The sequence below is a fragment of the Heliconius melpomene genome, chromosome 17, assembly GCF_056956725.1.
Source record: "Heliconius melpomene rosina isolate 202511_hmr_F chromosome 17, ASM5695672v1, whole genome shotgun sequence".
NCBI lineage: Eukaryota > Metazoa > Arthropoda > Insecta > Lepidoptera > Nymphalidae > Heliconius > Heliconius melpomene.
Genome location: NC_140405.1, coordinates 12443573 through 12464637, shown reverse-complemented (window position 1 = coordinate 12464637; position 21065 = coordinate 12443573). Strand labels below are relative to the sequence as shown.

At 32.7% G+C, this 21065-nt stretch overlaps 2 protein-coding genes across 2 annotated transcripts; one reads left to right on the top strand and one right to left on the bottom strand.

The window, feature by feature from the left end:
• Nucleotides 1-1207: 1207 nt before the first annotated feature.
• Nucleotides 1208-2477, top strand: LOC146530344 (uncharacterized). Its single transcript, XM_085199970.1, has 3 exons — nucleotides 1208-1357; nucleotides 1791-2028; nucleotides 2376-2477. The coding sequence occupies exons 1-2, from the start codon at nucleotides 1346-1348 to the stop codon at nucleotides 2022-2024; spliced, it is 246 nt and encodes an 81-aa protein (XP_085056096.1). The 5' UTR covers nucleotides 1208-1345; the 3' UTR covers nucleotides 2025-2028; nucleotides 2376-2477.
• A 7273-nt stretch (nucleotides 2478-9750) lies between these two features.
• On the bottom strand, nucleotides 9751-20581 carry Cog7 (conserved oligomeric Golgi complex subunit 7). The gene is made up of 18 exons (XM_085199969.1): nucleotides 20529-20581; nucleotides 20352-20491; nucleotides 19884-19970; nucleotides 19119-19199; nucleotides 18680-18853; nucleotides 18111-18257; nucleotides 17545-17662; nucleotides 16897-17066; nucleotides 16494-16595; nucleotides 16072-16207; nucleotides 15574-15707; nucleotides 14959-15093; nucleotides 14205-14415; nucleotides 13321-13488; nucleotides 12405-12499; nucleotides 11778-11861; nucleotides 11485-11578; nucleotides 9751-11273 (listed from the first exon to the last, which is right to left on the bottom strand). Exons 2-18 carry the CDS (start codon nucleotides 20352-20354, stop codon nucleotides 11170-11172), a joined length of 2043 nt encoding a protein of 680 aa, XP_085056095.1. The 5' UTR covers nucleotides 20355-20491; nucleotides 20529-20581; the 3' UTR covers nucleotides 9751-11169.
• Nucleotides 20582-21065: the final 484 nt, after the last annotated feature.

Genomic DNA, 21065 nt, shown 5'->3' with positions numbered 1-21065 from the left:
ACACGTGTGCCGCTGTGCCACGGTGGATTCAACTTAAATTAGGTTCATTAAAAACAATTTTATCCACAACACGCCTACTTTCGCTAGAAAAATTTTACTAGTTATGCAAATAAGAAACATAATGTATTGCCGTAAATCACGTATCGAATGGTTAAGTGCCTGTGACTTGTGTTAAAAATATGATGGGTTAGCATTTTTTTTAACTTCACCCAATTAATCCCGCTCCGTGTCCTTCCCGCAAAATTAGGATATAATTCATCTCGTTGTATATATGTTGGGGTTATTGTGGACTGTGGACCACTAGGAGCAACACATTTATACAAGTTATCTTTGCCTATCCTCTTATATGGGATATCTAAAAAATCTAAAAAAATATATATTTTGATCATAATTAATTTGGTTTATTATAGATATATTATTATTAGATATTTATTATAGACAAAGCTTGGCGTTCAGTTCCGCAATTCAATACGCGATGTCTCGAAAATTCGAGAGTGCACGATGTCTAGTGAAGAGAAGTGTCTTAATACTAAATTCTTTCTGCCTACCCTGCCAGGCGGGATTACGGCGCAAAGCTACTAATTTGGATGTTTCTAGTTGTTATAGTTTGCTGTTTAACCGACTCCTGAAAAGGAGGTTATCAATTCGACTGTATTTTTTAATGTTTCATTAAATAAAGATTTTAAATTATTTTTAACTGGATGTTTTATAGGCCGCTTAATATATTGCGTATAATTGACAGCTATCTATTTATCTAAACTAATGCTGTATCGATATCGTTATCGCTGATAAGTGATAACATGGTATGAGTAAGGATTTTGAAGAACCACCGCATAAACCATGAACTTAATCAAAAAAATAACTGTATCCCACAAACAGCGCGAAAGGCACACTTTCTCCCGAAAAAGCAGTGAAAGAATTGAGTGAGAGTACTCAATGCCGCACTTTGTCTTATCAAAGAGATAACTCACACCTCACCCAAACCTTATGCTTACAGTTACAAGATGTCCTCAGCCTGCACTGGCCTGCATGCTATGAAATAAGTAAAAATAAAGAAAATATTGGCAAATTCAACGCCGTCCGTGGCCGGGCAGGAGCATAAGCACCCGACTGTTAAAATTTTGTAAGTGAAATTTATAGATATCATGACAAGGATAATGATACTTAGAGAGATATTGAGGTGAACATCTAGAAGGGCTCCAGACAACTTATTTTTTTTTAAATATTTTGATAAATATTTTAAGTTCACACCTATAATAGTCAGATAAGTGGAGTGATAAAATATAAGTGTGATTTATATTTCTAATATCGTGGTCAGTGTACGTTTTACTTTAAAACAATAACAATGTGGGGAGATGTAAGTAAATAATTTTATTTTTTTTAGCTTTTTGCTTCACGCTCTACCTACCCTAACGCTACCTACGCTAGAAATACCCTAAACAATTTGAGAATTTGACAAATTATAATGAACATTGTTCCAATTAAATATTTCTTATTCTTGATTATTAAATGTTGTAAGTAAATATATATTTTTATAGTTTAAAAAAAGGCAAGGCCGTCGTCGTGGCGTAGCGGTAGAGTATAATAATTGTGTAATATATTATAAATACCACATTCGAAGAAATGAAACATTTTAATGTACTCGTTCTTTTAACAACACAATGCGCGGCGTTAAATTCCGGTGGTGGGTAGGGTATGAAGTACCTTAGGTCTCCTTTACCTACCCTCCTATAAGCGTGATACAGAGGGAAGATATACAATAAAAATCTTATGAAACAGTATATTTTTAGGGCGTGAACGTGGTTGACAATTCCGGGGGTGTTAACGTAGTGGACAACAGCGGTGGCGGTGTCCAAGTTGTAGACAACAATGATTTTGGTGTTAATGTTGTAGACAACAATGGTTCTGGAGTGCATGTTGTTGACAACAATGACACAGGCGTAATGGTTGTTGATAATAATGATTCAGGAGTGATGGTTGTGGATAACAACTATCCGGGTGGTCTCCAAATTGTAAATAATTGAACAGGTAAGAGATTAAACTACTTTTTTTGTTCATATTTCAACTAGCAAAGTGGTATACTTACTACCACAAACTATAGCATTATTTTATGAACTATTATTCAAATGTGCTAATTAGGAATCTTTTTATAAATTTCGATTAGTAAAATATAAATAACTTTGGATGATTTCTGAAACCTTCTTTTCGTCCGTTTGACATGGCGGGTCCACGGAAAATGGGGGACAAAATTATACTACATTTCAAAATTAAAATGAACTCTAAGGAAGCTTAGAGCCAGGAAATAAAAAAATGCTGAATTAACGACGGCCGAAAAATGCTGAGGTTAACTTATTTTTGTTTTCTTTCTCTTTCAGATACCAATGTCCGGCACAAATCAGTATTTCAGCATATTATGCTTTTTTTATTGTTTATATTTTTAATAAAATTATAAATAAAATATAAAATTAAAAAACGAATATTTTTTTTTCTATTTACTTAATAGTAATTCTACCAATATTTGGCGGGCTGCAATGATAACCGTCCCTACACCACACGATCAAGCACTGAAAGAGTGTCCCCCTCCATATCCATAACTTTTGTTATCCGTTTCTAACGGATAATCCGAAATAAATTTATATCCATAACCAAAACCGAAATCGATATAGTATTATACTTAAATTCGTATTCGTATCCGAAACGTTACATCCGTAGACAATAAAAATACAGTAAGTTTTATTATACTAATCCTTATATAAAATAAGAGATAAATCCAAAAAAATAAAAAGACATTATTTCCACTTCCAGTAAAAAAAACAAATTATAAATAAGTATAATACTTTAAAAAAGGGGAGATTAAAAGGTGAGATTCTTACTCGAGAGAATTAATTATTTTAATTTTTCCGATCTGGTAACAAGTCAAAACTTAGCCTTGAGTTCCTCCACTTAGCACACAAAAGACTCAAAAATGGAGGAAGTCAGTATTTTAACACTAGATTATCTCTACATACTATATATTGATAAAACGTAATAAATCTATTACTCAAGAATCATATAAAAATGAACGCCTGTAGAAATATTTCTACTATCTTTCAACGGACGAAAAAAATATATTTATTTTTTTATGTAGGCGCTTATATATTTCATACTGTGTAACATTATTATATCTTTGCTTTAGACTACCACCATTAGTCCATTACCATTTAAACAGAAGAAAAGAGATGCTGCTTTTTTGCTTTTATTTAATAAGCTCAAGTATATAGTCGAGTTGTGTGAAAAAGTCAATATGCATATATATGAATGTTCTTTAAATACGTAATTGAAATAAAGTTACTAGCTAAGACTAGTGAAATATGAGCAATGTGTAACAATTTAAGCAATAAATATCAAAAAACATACCAATAAGTGAAAAATTCTGATAAATCCATGCAATCCACGTCCTTTCTGCCCAACTCTTCAGCTATACCGGAATCCACGTCTTCTTCAGAACTACCCTCGTTCTCACTGTCCGAGCGGACAACGTTCATAGTCACAGTTTAGTTCTCCACTTACGGCGTGTTGAACGTGCCAATTGAGCACAATTCACTTCACCAATGTCACGTTGTATGGAATATACACAAAGATGTCGTTTGGAACTTTACACAATTACAGAATACATATATAGTGCGAGTATCCGGACTCAACTACTGACAGGTTATTTGACCCTGACAGAGACAGAAGCAGTGTTGACAATTGAAAAAAGTTTTTTTACACTTTTTTTTAACTATATTTAATTTATTTCTTATTATTTATCCAGTTATGTATTATTTGTTTTATTTTGTGTACTTTTGAAGAGATGTGTACCTGAAACAAAGTTATTTGCAAATTACCAACAGGTAGAATTTTTTCATCCAGTTATGTTTTAATTGTTTATTCTTTATTTGTGGTATTTTTTTGTACTTTTGAAAATAATTTTATCTAAAACAAAGTATTATATAGATTAGCAACAGTTAGTAAACGTTATTATATACGTATTCAAGCGACATGATCTCGAATACACTTAAAATGCATCTTGTTTAAGAAAACCAAAAATAATCACAATCAATCGATCAAGCAGGAAGCTATCGTCCTATATCCATGTAATTGTGTCATTATAAATAAGCGGCTCTCGGCGCGCGGCGGGGAAATGTCACGAGTTCAAACCGTGCCAAATGTGAGGTAATTAAATATTTACATTTAGTATTTTGTATTTCATAACGGCAATAGATCCGGTTGAATTATGATTGAAGCGGAAATAGCTTTAGTACTAGAGTGAGTAGAGAGTGTCTTCTATGTCATCTATATCACAAATGTAAAGATCGTAGACTATATTTTTGGTCTTTTTGTTAGAATTTATCTCTTTATTTGTATGTATGTATCAAATGTCATAACATAAAAGCGTCTTTTTAATACACGATGATTCATTTTTTTAGCTTCATGCTTCATCCTGTACATAACAATTGAGTAGCTGAACTCAATGCCGCGCTTGGCCTTGTTACCAGAGCGAGGAAATGAAAATATTAAATATATCATTTCCTGGAGTGGGAATCGAACCCATAACCTGTCATGTTTTAAGCCACACGCTTGTGCTCTTGCCCCACGACTGGCATCAACAAATTATATGGTTTCATTTAACAGTTTGTATTATAAATATTTTTGTCTAGTCAGATCTCAGTGGACAAATATATAAAACCTAAAAAAAGTACGAGACAGTTATTAAAAATATGGTTTCCTAGCACAATAGCATCTTAATTTGATACTATTTTAAATTTAACGTTTCTCCCATACTAGTGGTTGTGTGGTTTTGATTTTTACACACTAATAAACAATAGCTTAAAATAACGATGCTCCCTAGGTAGAGTATCGAAAGCTAGAAATCGCAAATGTTTTTATTACTGTTTTAAACTACTAAGTGTAGTTTTAAGACTAAAAAAAATTTTATTTTGTGTTTTTAAACGTGTAACGATGAAAATTATTCTTGTTAGTAGTTCAAAACAGCCATATAAATTATAATATACTTGCAATTTTCTTTTACTAATGTAGGGTCGATAAGCTTTAACTGAAGAATAATATAGCAGCAAGTTCTCCCAGAGAAGCCCTACGTTTGGAGTATTTGCAGGTACATACATTAATGCTATAGCAACAATAACCTGGCGTGAACTCAATTACTGTTGCCGAGTTTTGCTCGTATTACATCACATCGTGATAAAAACACATTGTGCTTAAATGAATCATAAGTCAAAAATCAAATTATAGTTGATATTAAAATATTTGCTGAAGATTGCCAAATAAATTCAGTTGTAATTTATTTGTCGATAAATCTTCGTTTATATTAATAAGGTGTTTTATAACAGTACTTAGTGAGTAATTAGTCAAGTAGTCCAGTGCCTCTGTTCTTCACATTCACTCAAATTGTTTCTCAAGAATTGAAAATAAAAAGTTATATAAAATTATAAGCAATTTTAGTTCTTATTATTTATCCTTTATGCATTTCTCATGTCTGGTAAGTGTAGCAGAATTAAAATAGTAACAAAACAAATCTATTTCACAGTTTTTGTTACTTTAAAAATATCGCTCTCGTTAAGCCTTTATCTAATCATATCTACGTATTTAAGTATTTCTGTAAATAGTAAAAAGGAATTCGAACCTACAACTGCCCTGTAAAATCTGACACTTTTCAATTACGCCAGAAGGACTATCGTGATAGGCATCGTGATCTAGAGACATTATGTCGTCCGTGGTCTGTCATCAGTCCAACGCAGCTGGTCGAATTGGCAATTCATCAAATTCACGAGAAGTTTGACACACATTTATCAATGCTCTCTCTATTCTTTTGTCATGTTTACATATAGACATTTATATAAAATACTGGCGCATTAATTTACTATTGTATTAGAATAGCCTAAAACAGTACAAGCGCTTGTTTTTTATTTTTAAAAAAGTGATATACCTACTCGGAGGAATGAATTATTATTAATTAATATTTTCATTTCTTTACTCTTAAACGAAAGAAAAACACAGCGTTGAGTTCCGCCACTGAACACGCAATGCCTTAATAAATCTTCGGAAAGTGGGGAACAAAGTGTTTTAGCACTAGGTTCCCTTTGTCTATCCTACTATATGCAAAATACAGCGTAAAGATGAAAAAAATCATTAAAACAGAAGTTGCAGTAATCAAGCATATACCAAAAATATTATACAATGTCACAAATGCAAAAAAACAAAATTGCTTATACAATCTTTCTGCTATTCAGCCTGTTATGTAAAAATTTGAATTAATTAAAATTAATTATTATTAATTTCAATTAATTTATTAGTTGAATAATATTAAATAAATTATTTAGTTAGGTGTTTCATTCTATTAAAAAAAGACTATTAAGGTTGTGACAAAAAGAAAACAAAATCATACTTTTGAATTAACTTTCAATTGTCAATAATTGAGTTCTTTCTGCTTAAACGTAATGTTTATAGGTTTAAGTATCACTCAATAAGTGTTATTAACTCAAAAATAATGAATTCATTAAGAAGCGTACAGAGACTACGTCTATATAGTCGTAAAAATGCCAATTGTATAGATTAAATGTCTGTAGGGAATAGAATAATAATAAAAAAACTATCAGTAGAATTTTATATTTGTAACATGAGTTTTTTCTCGATTTGGACAAACAAAGTGTGAGTTACAGTTCTGTGAACCAACTTTCTTCAAATAAAACTATATTTTATTTAAAAAAGCAGTGAATAGAAAAACTTATCACAATACATATGTGTATTGCTTCTAGGAACTTGAAAAATGCATTTTTTAAATATGTTAATTATAGTTAAATAAAATTATGATAATAAAATTGTGTGAGAGAACTATAATTAAATTAATTAACTATATAACTATATTACCTTTAATTTTAGCAAAATTCTTTAAGCTGTCAACACTTCACAAAATCACAAGTACTTAATACCAAGGAGGTGTTTAATAGGAAAAAAAACTATTTATTTTGTTTAAAATTATAATTATCACTTCTATGTCTACTATTGATTCGTTTATTATTTTTATTAATTTATTTAATATTCTATTATAAATTTAAAAATTTTATATAGCGCGTGAGTTTTGTATGAAGACGAAAACTCACTGTGTACACGCTCTACGTTAAATGTGAGGAACAAAAATATATAGAGACGCCTTTACTTTTGAAGTGAAAAGTCATTTTGTAGTTTAAATAACAATAGAATCATTAAGACCGTCGTGGCGCTGTAGCACAGCAACGGCGACAAGCGACGCGTGGGGAATGGAGTGTCTTAACACTAGACTCTCCCTGCCTACCCTATTGTATGCGGAATTGAACTGCTCTGAGCTCTTCACCCTTTGTATTACTTCTATATTAAAAAGCAATAAACGCACTAACTCAATCCGCAAGGTAACTGAAATGGGAAGAAAATAAAAGATCTAATTAAGTTATTTTTTCGGCTTTTAAAACGCTAGGCTGAGTTACGCCACTAAAATAAATGAAACGTAAGGAATTGTCTTAATACAAAATTTCTTCCCTTTTATATGGTAAAGATGTATAATGAAAAAAAATACTTGCAATTAACTACATTCGTCTCCACATATTTTTATTCTCTTTATAGTTGCATTGATGCTATTATTAAATTAGTTTAAATGTCCAAGCCCGTGTCTTCGTATCAGTGCATCGTACTAAATACTCTGTCGTGGCGCAGTTGGCACACATCTGAGTGAACACGACAGTTGTCGATTCAAATTTCATTTGGGAAAATGTCTTTTTCAATTTCACATATAAAATCTTCATGTGGAACATAACCAGCAAAACTTAAGTTTATCAACTTATATAAGTAAGTTCCACTTCTCGTTGACTTACAATAGATGTCCACGATGGGCAAGTCCGACGCCCTCTTCACCGGTTTTCTCTCGTAAAACTGCGTATTTACAATTTAATTATATTGTTTAATGCGTCGTTGATTGTATCTTTAGATAGGATACTTGTCACTTGCCCTACTTTCAAATTAGGTACTTACTGCAAGTTTATTTTTGAATAGAAACATAATATTATAAGTATAGAATAAAAACTTTAACGACTAAAGTCTACCCTGCTATATACTACTATACCCTGCTATATTCGAGGTGCGTTCGAGATGCTGTATCTCGAATATAGCAGGGTAGGCAGAGGGAACCTAGTGAAATACAACGTCGCATCATCTGGTCACCAGAGCGAGAATGAAAATAATTACCTAAGTATTTCCCGCGAGTGGAAATCAAACCCTGAACCGTCTCGTTTGCACAGGCTGGCCACTGCGACACGTCGTCGTATATTTATTACATAAAGTATTTAGTTTCTTCTGAACGATGTTCAATGTCTCGTTTTTCACACTTCTGTAACTGTCATCACTTCATAAATAAACATTCTTAGAGCACGCAAAATGACGGACATGAATGAAAATCTTATATACCTGTTCATTGCTAGAGAATTTAAAAAACCGTAGATTATGTGTTAGGTAGTAAGCAGAAAAACCCTAATATTAAGACTCTTTCTAAGTTTGTTAAGATCCTTAAAAGAATAAATCGGTTAAATGCGAGTCGAACTCGCTCATTGAGAGTTCTGTAACAATTGCATGACTATCGTTCAACAGGAAGTAAGTACTTGTAATTTATAAAAGTTAACCAATTTAATTTTATATAAACTGAATTTGGGGTTCATCTAGTACGTTTTTTCATTTTGTACTACTGTAAGTCCTCGTTTTTTCGCGCTCAAGGGGCAGTGAATCTGGATATTTGGTAGATACTAATTTCAACTTGGTACTTTCTATTGAGATATAGGAACCTAAAAATACGGACCCCTTTTAGAATTTATTTGTATAGTGAGAATAGTGTCACGTGTATTACGCAAAATATATAAAATATTATAATAGACAAATTGAAATATAAAACACATGTTATTGTCGTTTGCCTGTTCCAAGTGTTGTCGAACTCACGACCTCCCCAGTCAGGCGTTGTGCCAGAATGATTAGCTGTCATTAGTTTATATGAATACTCTATAATGAAATTATGTCATTGCTAAAGAGATTTGCTAAAGATTGATATATTATATTGTTTATCGTCGCGGCGGTGGGGCAGAAACGTGCGTCTATAAACGCGACGGTTGCGGACAACCACAGCAAAGCGAGAATTCGGCAGAAAGTGAGGGACGGAAGCATCTACTACAAAAAAATATTCGAATGTACACAAGCAGCTTCAGCTTCAGTGTCATAACATTCGTTCCCCACGCCCCACACAATTATTTACCGAGACGTTGCGTGTTGAATGGCGGAACTGAACGCCGGGCGTTGTCTTGTAAATATGTAGGTAGAGTTACACAGACACCGAGACACCCACGTACCGTAGGCACTCACCCCGTCGGCCTCTCCAAGTCCGGTGAGTATCTAATCTACTGTTAATAAAACTGTTTTCTAACGTGATTTCTAATATAATAGTAAATTGGTTGAGATGAGAAATGAATGAGAATTCAAATATTAATAAATAATAATTCATTCCCCCCGATTGGGGGATCGAATCCACAGAAGTTGCGTTACAGTCGCCATTAACAATTTTTATTATCAAAATTAATCATATTAAAAGGTGTAATATATAAATCTTTTTGTTCATTCCTTTTTTGTGAGAGCGTTGTAAATATTATTTATAGTGGTAATTTTAGAAATAAATCCGGATTATAAAATTAAAAGAAAAACAAATACTAATAGACATTTTTCTATTACATACATCAATTACAGTCATAAATATGTTTGAATTTCGTATATTTAAAAAAATAACTTTAGTTTTACATCATCGTCTAGATGATAAAAATGATTAGGCAAGACACTAAGTATTCCCCACAAAATTGGGGAATGTCTTAACACTAGGCTCCCAGGTTTCCTCTGCCTACCCAACTATGTAAGGAATAAGCGTGAAGAACAAAAGTATTCCTTTTTTTAAAAATAAGAATTATAAATATAAATACAAAACAAAAGTTAAGAATATTTTGCGTAATTTTTTCATAAAATCAACAACTTTAAATTATATTTTTGCCAAAATTATTCTTTACTTTGTATTTGTATAATCCATACCTATATTATAAATTCGAAAGTAACTCTGTCTGTCTGTCTTTTACGCAATCAGGGCCAAACCGCTAATTTAATTGTAATAAAATACACATATAGAGATACATGAGAGTACCGGGATGAACATAGGATACTTTTTTTTCTTATATTTGTAATATTGTCGATAAATACTAATATATTAATATATATTTTAATTTGACATGCAATTTATTCCGCCATGTTAATAACAATCGTCGCTACGCGTTGCTAAGCAACGGCTTGCAAAGTTTGTTGTTTTAAGAAAATGTCACCCAAAGTGAGTTTGAGAATGTAGATTTGTATAAATTAACAAAAATTAGATGATTTCTATAATTTGATATTCATCCTTATGAAAATAAATATAATAGTCACTTTTAGCATTTCATCTAGATGGAAATTATAGTTTACTGTATAACATTCTAATAAATAAGGAGATGTCACTGATTCGAAATGACCTAGCCTATGAGTGGTATAGTATGACTGACGCGAACGGGCAGATGACTTTGATGGTTTAGTAAATTTTTATATATTGTCGAATTACTGTTATTTTTTATGTAATTATTTGCTGCTTATAAATTTATCTCAGTTCGGTTATCTATACCGATGTTATACACTTAAAATATTGTAATTTTAATCATTTCGGATTTTATTTAATATTGTTCAATATTGTTATTTAATATATTGTTGTTTAATATTGTTCAAAAACTTTAGGTACTTTTTCTAATATTAAAAATTTCCTTTAGTTACTTTTACTTCTTTTGTCTGTTCATTTCGGTTACTCAGATATTGTTTCTAATAATAAATCTCCACTTATTATTTTTTTTTAACTTATTTTAATTATTTAGGCTTATATTTTCGCGGGCGTAGTCGCGTCCGGGCCCACTAGTATTACATAAAATATTCATAGTATTACAAACTTAAAACAATATTATGATAAATATAGACCTATAATAATACATATAACTCTTAAAATTTGCGGAATATTATTGGAATTCAGGGTCTAAAAGGGTCTTTAAGGAAAATAAAAAAATATATTTATTCTCCATGGCTAGGTGTGGCGGCGCGGAGAGATTTCTCAAGATTCTTAAGCGCCGGTGTTATATTGCTGCCTAGGTCTTCCACGACGCTTGATAGATATACTAGAAAAAAAAGGTTACAAAAAATACTTGTATTAAAATTAAAGTAATATAATATATATTTATGAATAGAACAGTTTCATTATATATTTTTTTCAGTTTCACGATATATCCCGCATATTTTAGGCTCTCTACTTACCCTGTTATATGCGGGATACACCATATAACCGACGTGAACCTGCAAAATACCTTATTTTTAATAATAAGATCTTACCTATATCAGTGAGACAACGTTTAGTTCCAAGAGCATCCATGTTTCTAATATTCAATATTTTCTCTGCATACACTTCACATGTGTGAGTGCACAACTGAAAAAATAATATAAGTACCAAGTGTAAAATTATTATAAATAAAAAGACAAAAAAATATAGATAGCCTTAAAGGCAGGAGCATCTAGGAGCAGTTGGTTGAGACACTCCGTTCCTCACGCACTCCTGCCATTCAGTCATTCATTTAGTCATCTATTTTAACTCTAACACTTATTCATTCACTCACTAAACCAATTACCTCAGTAAGAAACTGCCATGTGGCTTGTTTATCTGACACATGCATCTCCAGATGCTGCGGTAGTGTCATCAGATATTGCCCAATCTGTAAAAAAAGACTTATCATTAAATTTTTTTTTGTAGCTTCACGCTGCTCTGTATCCCACATGTAGCAGGAAAGGACACAATGGGAAGTAACTCCGTTCCTCACGCCCAATTTTGGAAATATTATATCTTGAGTGGCGTAATACAAAACCGCACTTTGTCTTATTACTAGTGCGAGGAAATGATAATATTAAGTGATTTATCCCTCCAAGATACTCATTAAAATATATACATAGTTAAGATAAAAGGTTAAGATAATTAAACTGAAATTAACGAAAAGTCCAGACAAAAATCCAGTTAAAAGCGAGTCAGACTGGCGCAAAAATAGTTCCGCACCATTATCTATAAAAAAACATATTAGTTCTGTGGGAAACCCTTCAATATTTAATATATTCATCTTTTCTCTACGGAACTCTAAAAAACAGAGATTTTGATATATTTTTTTGCAAAAACCGTAGTGGTTTTTGCAAAATGTCACTAAAATTAATAGAAAATACTACTACTACTACGACCTCCAATATCTATCTACTATCTGTAATATTACCTCAGTGATATATTCCTGCGGTGATAGTGCAAAATCGGGTAAATCGGTTGATAAAGAATCGTTATTATGCCACACGCATAGTTGTGGAATTTTTTCTGAAAAAAAATTGATATGGAATATCAATAGTACATTGTATATTTTTACATTATCATTTAAATCTTTATTAGAAAACATTAGAACAACAATAATTAATTATATGAGAAAAATGTCAAAAATTGCAATATTCCGTATATGCCTTCATAATATTTTCTTTATAACTATGAAAGAAATTAAACATCCAACTATTTGTGTGTAACCCTACATTATAATGCAAGTAATATGTTTTTAAGAAATTCTTTAAAAATAAATAAAAGTAAAAATGTCAACATTCCCAATCCGTAGTGGTCGCTCTTGCCTCTCACCATAGCAGGAAAATGAAAATAATTTAAATATAAAAAAAAATCTAAATCCCGTTACTTTTATAACAAATCCATATTTAGCAGGGTAGGCATACGCCCGATGTTAATAATGTATCTCCGATCTCCAGTTAACGTCAATCTTGGAATGTTCGACATATCTATCCAATCTCTAACCTGCATACCAATAACCATTCCGGATAATGTCAACTTATCATCAACAGTGGATTGCAGGGCCCTCCAGGGCAGGGTAACAATAGTTTCGTTTCATCGGGCGATAGAGAACCTCGTGTTAAGAGACTGCGTTCTCCATTCTGCGTTGAATTGTGAAATTCAACGTCGCAGTTTATCTTACCAGGCGGTCAAATGAGAATAATTTAATTACAATTACTGCCTCTAGTGAGGGCCTGCACTCATAATTTTCATCATAACGGAATTTCAAAATTCTCTTATTTCCATAAATACGGATTTTTTGAAATTCCGTTAACAATAACATCCCTTTTATTTCACAAACCATTTACCTAGTTGGACATCAATTGGGTTTCTTAGTATGGATCTGGATAACACTTTTAGAGTCTCTCGAGCTCTGCGGAGAGTTGAGGCACTGGGCGGGGCTTCTTTCACTATTCTCTTAGTATCCTCGTTTAAGAGGAAAGTGCGTAGATCGCGGAGTGGATGTGGTGCTTCGTCTGTGATTGATTTGATTGAATGATTTCAATAAAAATATGGTTTAAATTATTTTTTTTGAACCATCTTTTTCTAACTTTTTTCATAATAGGGTATTTTACTCTATATTACAAAAAATATAATTAATATGTACAATTTGAATAGCTTATGTAACAAACAAACAGAAAAAGATATTTTCAGTTCATAAGATATAAAAGTAGTAAATCTTTTAAAAAAATTTTTTTTCGACGCAACGTTGTTCATAGGTAATAGTAATATCACTGTAATTGGTAATATTTGTTCATCAAGACCAACTGACATCACAAAAAAGTAATTTTTCCTAAATGGTTTTAATATTATTGTTTATGGCAGATGGTTCATGCATAATATTGGCCATTATTTTTTGCAGACCTAAAAAAATTTTTTTTTTATGTTCACATGAAAAGACCTCAGTGAAAACATTTTTTTATTATTTCTAGGCATTTAGAGACACATGCATATAATTTTGTCATACTGACTGACACTGCTGTTGAATATTTTTTTCCCAGTATGGGATTTGAACACATTTATTTTATTGAAGACCAAACATCTTATTATTTATGGAAATAACATGAAAGAATCTAGTAGTTAAGTCACTTTTTTCTCTACTCACTGGTAGTTTCGAGAAGCCACAACTATGTGTTTAACCTGATTCACATTACCTAGAAAAAGATAACTAGTTTGAAGTTAAAATCATTACCATCATAAACCACCTCCTCCTGTTCCACCACCAGCTGTCTCCTGGCGAGGGTCTCCAGCAGGGTTGCTGTCGCGTTCTCCAATACTAAAGATGCTGGGAAAGTCTCACTTAGGACACCAGCTGGTTCTCCAGAGGATATGGTTTTCAGGAATTGGGTCTCTATTATGCGTGTGTGAGAGGATATCAGATTTAGGAGAGATGCTATGAAATGCTGTAGAAAAATAGAAATAAATTTTATTTAGTTAAATACTTTTTACAAAATATATCAAAATTTATACGTAGCGGGATTGGAACCCGCGTTTATTGAAACCGGTCCATGGGTTCTAACCGCTAGGCCATAAGTACTTCGAAAATTACTTTTTTGAAAACGTATAAAAAAAAATTTATGTTTCCTATAAAGTATATTTCCTTCCTAAGTGTGGAAATATAATATCATACTTTTTAAAATATTGCGTGTATAAGCTCAACGCCGCGAGTAATAGCGTGAAGATAAAAAAAACAAAAAAAGGCCTCATCGTAACGCGGTGTGCAACGTCTGAGAGTAAACCTTACAGTTGTGAGATCGATCACTACTAGGAGCAGAGAATTATTTTCATTATCCCGCTCTGGCAGACACAGTACAGCGTTGAGTTCCACCACTTAACACGCAATATCTCGAAAACTGAGAAAAATAGAAAACAGAATTTCTTAACACAAGTCAGGTTTAGCCGCCGCATACCATACGGCGCAATATAATTAAAAAAAACTTTCTTACTTCAACAGCGGGCGCGTAAAACGGATATATAGCTGGACCTGCTATCTCTACGCCTCTAGTGTACGCTGTTATCAATCTCATTTCCGTCTTATCAGCGAGTGATACGATCGCTCTGGAATATTCTAGAAGATCATCCTGTATAGACAAATAAAAAAAATACCGATCAATTTCCTTTGTGTGTTCCATGCAACGTGACATTGGCGAAATTAATTGTGCTCAACTGGCACGCTCGAAATGCCATATATCAAGAATTCAATTCAATTACAAACAAAATCATTTAACGGTTACTAGAAATTAACCAATTACATATAAAAAAAAACATCTCATAGTAACTATACTAATATTATAACAAAAAAATATCAATTCCATTTGTCGAGAATAAAAATTATTAAATTTCAGGCCGCCGTGCAGGGGCACATCAGTGCGACTGTAACGGTTGTAGGTTCAATAAATATTTAATATTTTCATTTTATCGCTCTGCTAACGAGGCAAAGCGCGATTTGAGAAAAATGACGAAAATGTTTTAACGGCGAACGGAGTATCTTAACACTAGGTTCCTATTGATTGTTATGTGAGGGATACAGCGTGAAGCTAAAAAAAGAAGATTCTTATCACCTGTTTTAAGTTGGGATCGTCCAAATAAGCCATAAACACTTGTATTTGGACTTCTGTATACTGTTGAAGTAGTTCCCGTAGTGGAGAATAGACAGCTAAGCCAAATTCTCTCATTACTGGGGGACTTATTTCTTCTGAATATAAAAAACAATTATAAAAACATTTATATAAATACGAGTTAAATCATTTATTAGAAATAGGAAATATTTGAGACCAGTTGTAGCACATGGGCAAAAGTGTGACTGTAAAGTGGAGAGGTCGTGAGTTCGATCTCCACTGGTGGAAATTAAATATTTATTTAAATTTATATTTCCATTTCTTCGCTCTGGTGTCGAAGCAAAGCGCGGCGTCGAATTCCGGTACTCGACACGCAATGCCTCAAGAAATTGGCGGAAAGTGAGGAACGGAATGTCTTAACTCTAGGTTCTCCCTGCTGTGTGCAGGATACAGCGTGAATTCGTTGTTTTTTATATACAATAATAAGTCATACATACATACCATTAGAATTAGCATTAATCGTATCTACCATCACCTTCATTAAATCAATGAATTCATCCAAATCAGTCCTGAGATCTATAAGGAATGTTATACTCTCTTCAGGGCTTTGTAACAGTTTGAAATCCGCTTTTACTATCTGTAAAAGAAAATCCAGTCTTAAGAGACTCCGTGAGTTGAGTGGTGGGAATTAACGGTGAAACAGTTTTAACCATCAGAGACACTGTGGTGTTAAATACATAGTAAGTATGATTCTATTCCCGTTCAATGCAAATATTTATAAATATGTTTATATGTTAGGTCACATATTTGAACATGCTAAAAAATTGAGAAGTTCTAAATTTTTTATAAAAAAATTGTGTTCGAGAAAATATACTGCAAATTTCTACCCGCTACTTCCGACCAACTAACCAAAACTCAATTACCTTAGCAGGCGATGGTTCTAGAGACAGAAGGAGATCGGTTTGAAGTCGCAACAACTCTGTGAGTGGCGTTTCACATTTCAATACTGTTGTTAACCACTCCACCTATAGGGAAAAATAGCAAAAAATAATAAAAAAAACACAAGTTTATAAATAAGTTATTCTTATAAAGTACGGCGGAAAAGTCGTGGCCGTCCTAAAGATAAGTTTTCTTTTTTTTGCGCATTGTTTAAGACTCTATTAAGAAACTTCCGTTCCTCAATTTTCCATAAACTGTCGAAGCATTGCGTGTTTTGTGGCGAACTTAATACTCGCTACCAGAACGAGCGACTTTTATTCCTTGAGTGGAAATTAAATCTAGCAGACGCATGTAAAAAATGAAAACTTAAGTCATATTCCTCCCAACCTGTTTCCCAGCATCCTCAGCAAGCAGCTGCGTTAAGTTACGCACTGTGTGCGTAGACATGCGGCTCCAGCGTTGAGCCACATGCGTGGCGGCCGCGCGGCGCCAACAACGAGAGGCCGACAGCGATCGACGCATACCAGAGAATATTGATACGTATGTCGATGTTAATTCTGGAGGGTAGATTGGAATTTATTAGAAAAACAATCGTGTTGATGACAATGATAAAGGGTAGGCGATATATGTTTTTCTTAGCTTCACGCTGTATCCCGCACTTAGCAGAGGAAGAAGAAGAATATTAAATATTTAATTTCTTCGAGTAGGAATCGAACCCACAAACTGTCGCGTTTACAGTCCCTTGATTGTGCTCCAGCCCCATGAATGGCATTATATGTACGTATTCGTATTTTAATTTTGAGTCGATAAGCAGTCTCTTAATTAAAGTGTCTGAACATTTGGTTCCATCTGCCTATCCTACTATATTATGGGGAATACAGTGTGAATGATGCATCTATCACTTATATTTGTGGCTATGGGTTAAATTTCTTGGCCTAAGGACCTATATATTTTACGAGGGGTGTTTGGGGAATGGGGTTTTTAGCACTAGGTTCCCTCTGCTTATCTATATGCGGAATAAATCCTGTAACTTACCCTGATCCATTGAAGATAGGGCAGTTAAGAATGGTAATGTTATCGACGCCTCGATCCTATTGTAAAGTGAATCTAGTTGCATTTTCTTGTTTTCACCGTTTGGGCATGTTGCTAAGTTCTAAAAAAAAAGAAGTAGGTATATATTATACTATCTGTTCACTTGCACTCTAAAATGGAAACAATTTGTATTTTGAATACATATACTTAGTTTCGTTTCCGCACACATCAGAGTAGGCAGAGGGAACCTAGTGTTAAGAAACCGGTTCCCATTAAGGCGTTTCCATTTCTCGCTTTCTGCCGAATTGTTGAAGCATTGCGTTTTGGGTGGCGGAACTCAACGCCGCGCTATTTCGTTTCGAATATAACAAAATATTTCATTTGCCCGTCTGGAAACTGAACCCACAACCGTAAACATGTAAGTGTATTTCTCGCTCCGTTCCCCTTCGCCACGACGGCCTCACGTTACATCGTTTTTTTTTTTTGCTTTTGCTTTCTATGGTTTTATATTATGCTTTTTTTGTTTTTTTTTCCTCCTGTTTTTTAAAGTTACTAAAAAAAATACTGACGTCCATCCCAGCCGACATAGCTCGGACCTGTTCAGCCAGATCGACCAGTTTTTCAACTTTGTCTGAAATTCCCGCTTCTAAAACATCCTCTAAGCCGCGAGACAGAGCCTCCCATTGATCTGCTTCACGCAAGGTTAGCGCTGCGTTCTGTAAGATTATGTATATTTATTTATACAAATGAAAGGGAAATATTTAAAAATATATGTTTGTATGTCTACCACAAGAAAACATCAATATCAACTTATATTTGTTCTTAATTTCTGGAGAAATGCGCAAGTCCGAATCGAATTTTACCTGGTTTTTACGTATGTATTGTGTGTTAGGCAGGAAGAATCTAGTGTTATAAGACAGCGCACCAGGCCATACATGATCTCATACTTAATAAATATATTTTTTTACCTTCACGCTCTATGTGCGGGACATAGCAAAATAGGCAAAAAGGGTATGTGGAATCGAATCCACAACCTGTCGCGTTATATATTGCACGCTTGTACTAATCGTGGCGCAGACCACGACTGGCTTTATATTATATGTTTTTGGCCACCCAATTAAAATTAAAAACTACTTACCTCTAATTTACATTTCAAATCATCAATTTGCTGTAAACATTTAATACTTTGTCCAGTTTCTGTTTCCACATCCATTAAATGCTCTTGGAGACCGAGAAGTCTTTCATGGAGGAGATGACATTCTCGTTTTAAAAGTGATGTATCTCTTATTGTTGTAGGAATGTCACTTACGAGCTGAAATATATATTAACATTTTTTATGTGTCCACACTCAAAAAAATATTACCTTCTTTGTTTAGAAAACAAAATTTAAATATTACATTTAGTCAATTATTAATTTTTTGTTTTCTTACATGAGCAAAGAAATGAAAATAATTAATTCTTCCAGGCAGGATCGAAGCAACAACCGTCACCCAACCATATTCCAAAAATATCATACACATACATTTCAAACTGATACACTTCCTATTCTGAAGATGGTTAAGTAAAAGTAGACTAACCTGTGCGTTACTCTCTTGTACTGCAATATTCAATTGTTTCATGTACAATTGTAGTCTTTGCACTGAATTTAATACAAAGGCCTGTAAAAAACAAGTATCTTATTGACGTCATTACTGTTTTATTGGAGTGTCTGATAGTATAGTTTATTATTTGTTTTTTTGTAGCTTAATGTTATATTCTGCTTTCCACAGGATAGTATGCATGAACCTACTGTTAAGAAAATATTTTCCATATGCACCAATTTACAACACACTGTGCATAGAATGGCGAAACTTAACGCTGCACATTGTATAGTTAGCAGAGCGAGGAAATTAATGAATTATTCATTAATTCTACTGATTGGAAAATAAACCCACAACAGTTTGCATACTATCCTACTGCGCTTTGGCCTCTGTAAATTAGTTGTGAGTTATTAGCGTTTAGTATATTACAGGAAATAAAATTTACATAATCAATATATTTAATGATCTATTTGTACAATTAAAAGCTCAATATGTTATGCATCTTCTGCCAAATTCCAAGACTGTTGGGTGACAAAGCACCATGTTACACTTCCTATCTAATATTTACAAATTTAAAATTTCCCTAAATAAGGATTGAATCCACTATAATCATATGTCCATTTAAAATTTGCCAATTGCTCTACAATGTATTTCATTTCCTCGAGTATGAATTGAAACCAGTCATGTTTATAGTCACAAACTTGATCCTGCACCATGATTAGTCTTTAATTTCAATTTGTTTCATTTAATATAAAAAAATACCTGGTTACTCTGTTTGCCTTTTAAGCCAAACATTTTATTGATCCATGCTTTTGGATTGAAATTCATCTCCTTGAAGGGATGGAGGTCCTGAAAATAAAGAAATATATTTAGTTTAAATGATGCAATTGTAAGTATTATCACTAAGAAAATATTACTACTAAGAATAACTGTTATTCTACTAATCTTCTTTACATTATAAATGTGAACTGAAACATTGAAACTGAGTGTGGATCATTAGAAATGCATCTGCTTTTATCTCGTCTATCTTATAAAAGTTTTATAAGAATTTGAGCATATATATAAAATCATGACGATATCTATATATTTATTCAAAAAATTGAAATATCTAAACTATTATTTGTATATATTATTCTAATAATTTCAAAATGTACAAAACATTTGTAGTAAATTTTGTCAAAATACTGTATTAAAGTAAACTACTTAAATTTACTATTATTATATACTTACCATGATTAAAAACAATTCGCTGTTATATATTTCAAAGTTTTTGTTTATAAACAAACAATTTTTGTATATTATAAATAGTAATAATCTTTCCTTTTCCGCAAGGAACACTCTTTTCCGGCTATTTGTTTGTTGATAATGATCACAGAACACATTTACTGATGATGATATGATAATGATAATAAACTAGGGATCTCCTAGTACATGTTCCTTGTTGACAACTGACGTTACTGACAATTATAGTGTATTAGAATGTACTCTGTGGTTTGGTTACTGCAGTGAGTGCTGTACATATGTTAACTATAATCCGTACAAATAATATAATAAGAAATATAAATATAATCCGTAATTGTATATAATTCCTAGGAAATATATGTAATTCCTAAAATCGCCCAGAAATATGTCAAATAAATTATATTAGACGCATATAGTAGAAAATCTATACGTTTTCTAAACGGCAATCAGAATTCAGAAATTTAAAATATTTAAAATGTCAATGGGCATGCGGGGAGGAAGAGAGGATGCTATATCGTCCAGTGAAATGTGTAAATGAGTAAATGTGTTCTATGATATCGTCTGATTAGGCGGTTGCACCAGTCATCTCGAGATGGGCAAAATGTATCTCTAACAAGAAAAGAGTTATTTATATCTTTTCGATCTTGGGATATATATTAGCGCAGTACGGTTCAGGAAGAGAGTAAGGCAGCTAATACTAAA

What these genes read in the sequence shown, in the direction of transcription:
- Cog7 (XM_085199969.1), bottom strand. An exon ending in AAGGCAAACAGAGTAACCAG is followed by an intron (nt 19,200 to 19,883) that starts GTATTTTTTTAT and finishes TGTTTTTTACAG; the next exon opens with GCCTTTGTATTAAATTCAGT. An exon ending in TAGAACCATCGCCTGCTAAG is followed by an intron (nt 16,208 to 16,493) that starts GTAATTGAGTTT and finishes TTTCTTTTACAG; the next exon opens with ATAGTAAAAGCGGATTTCAA.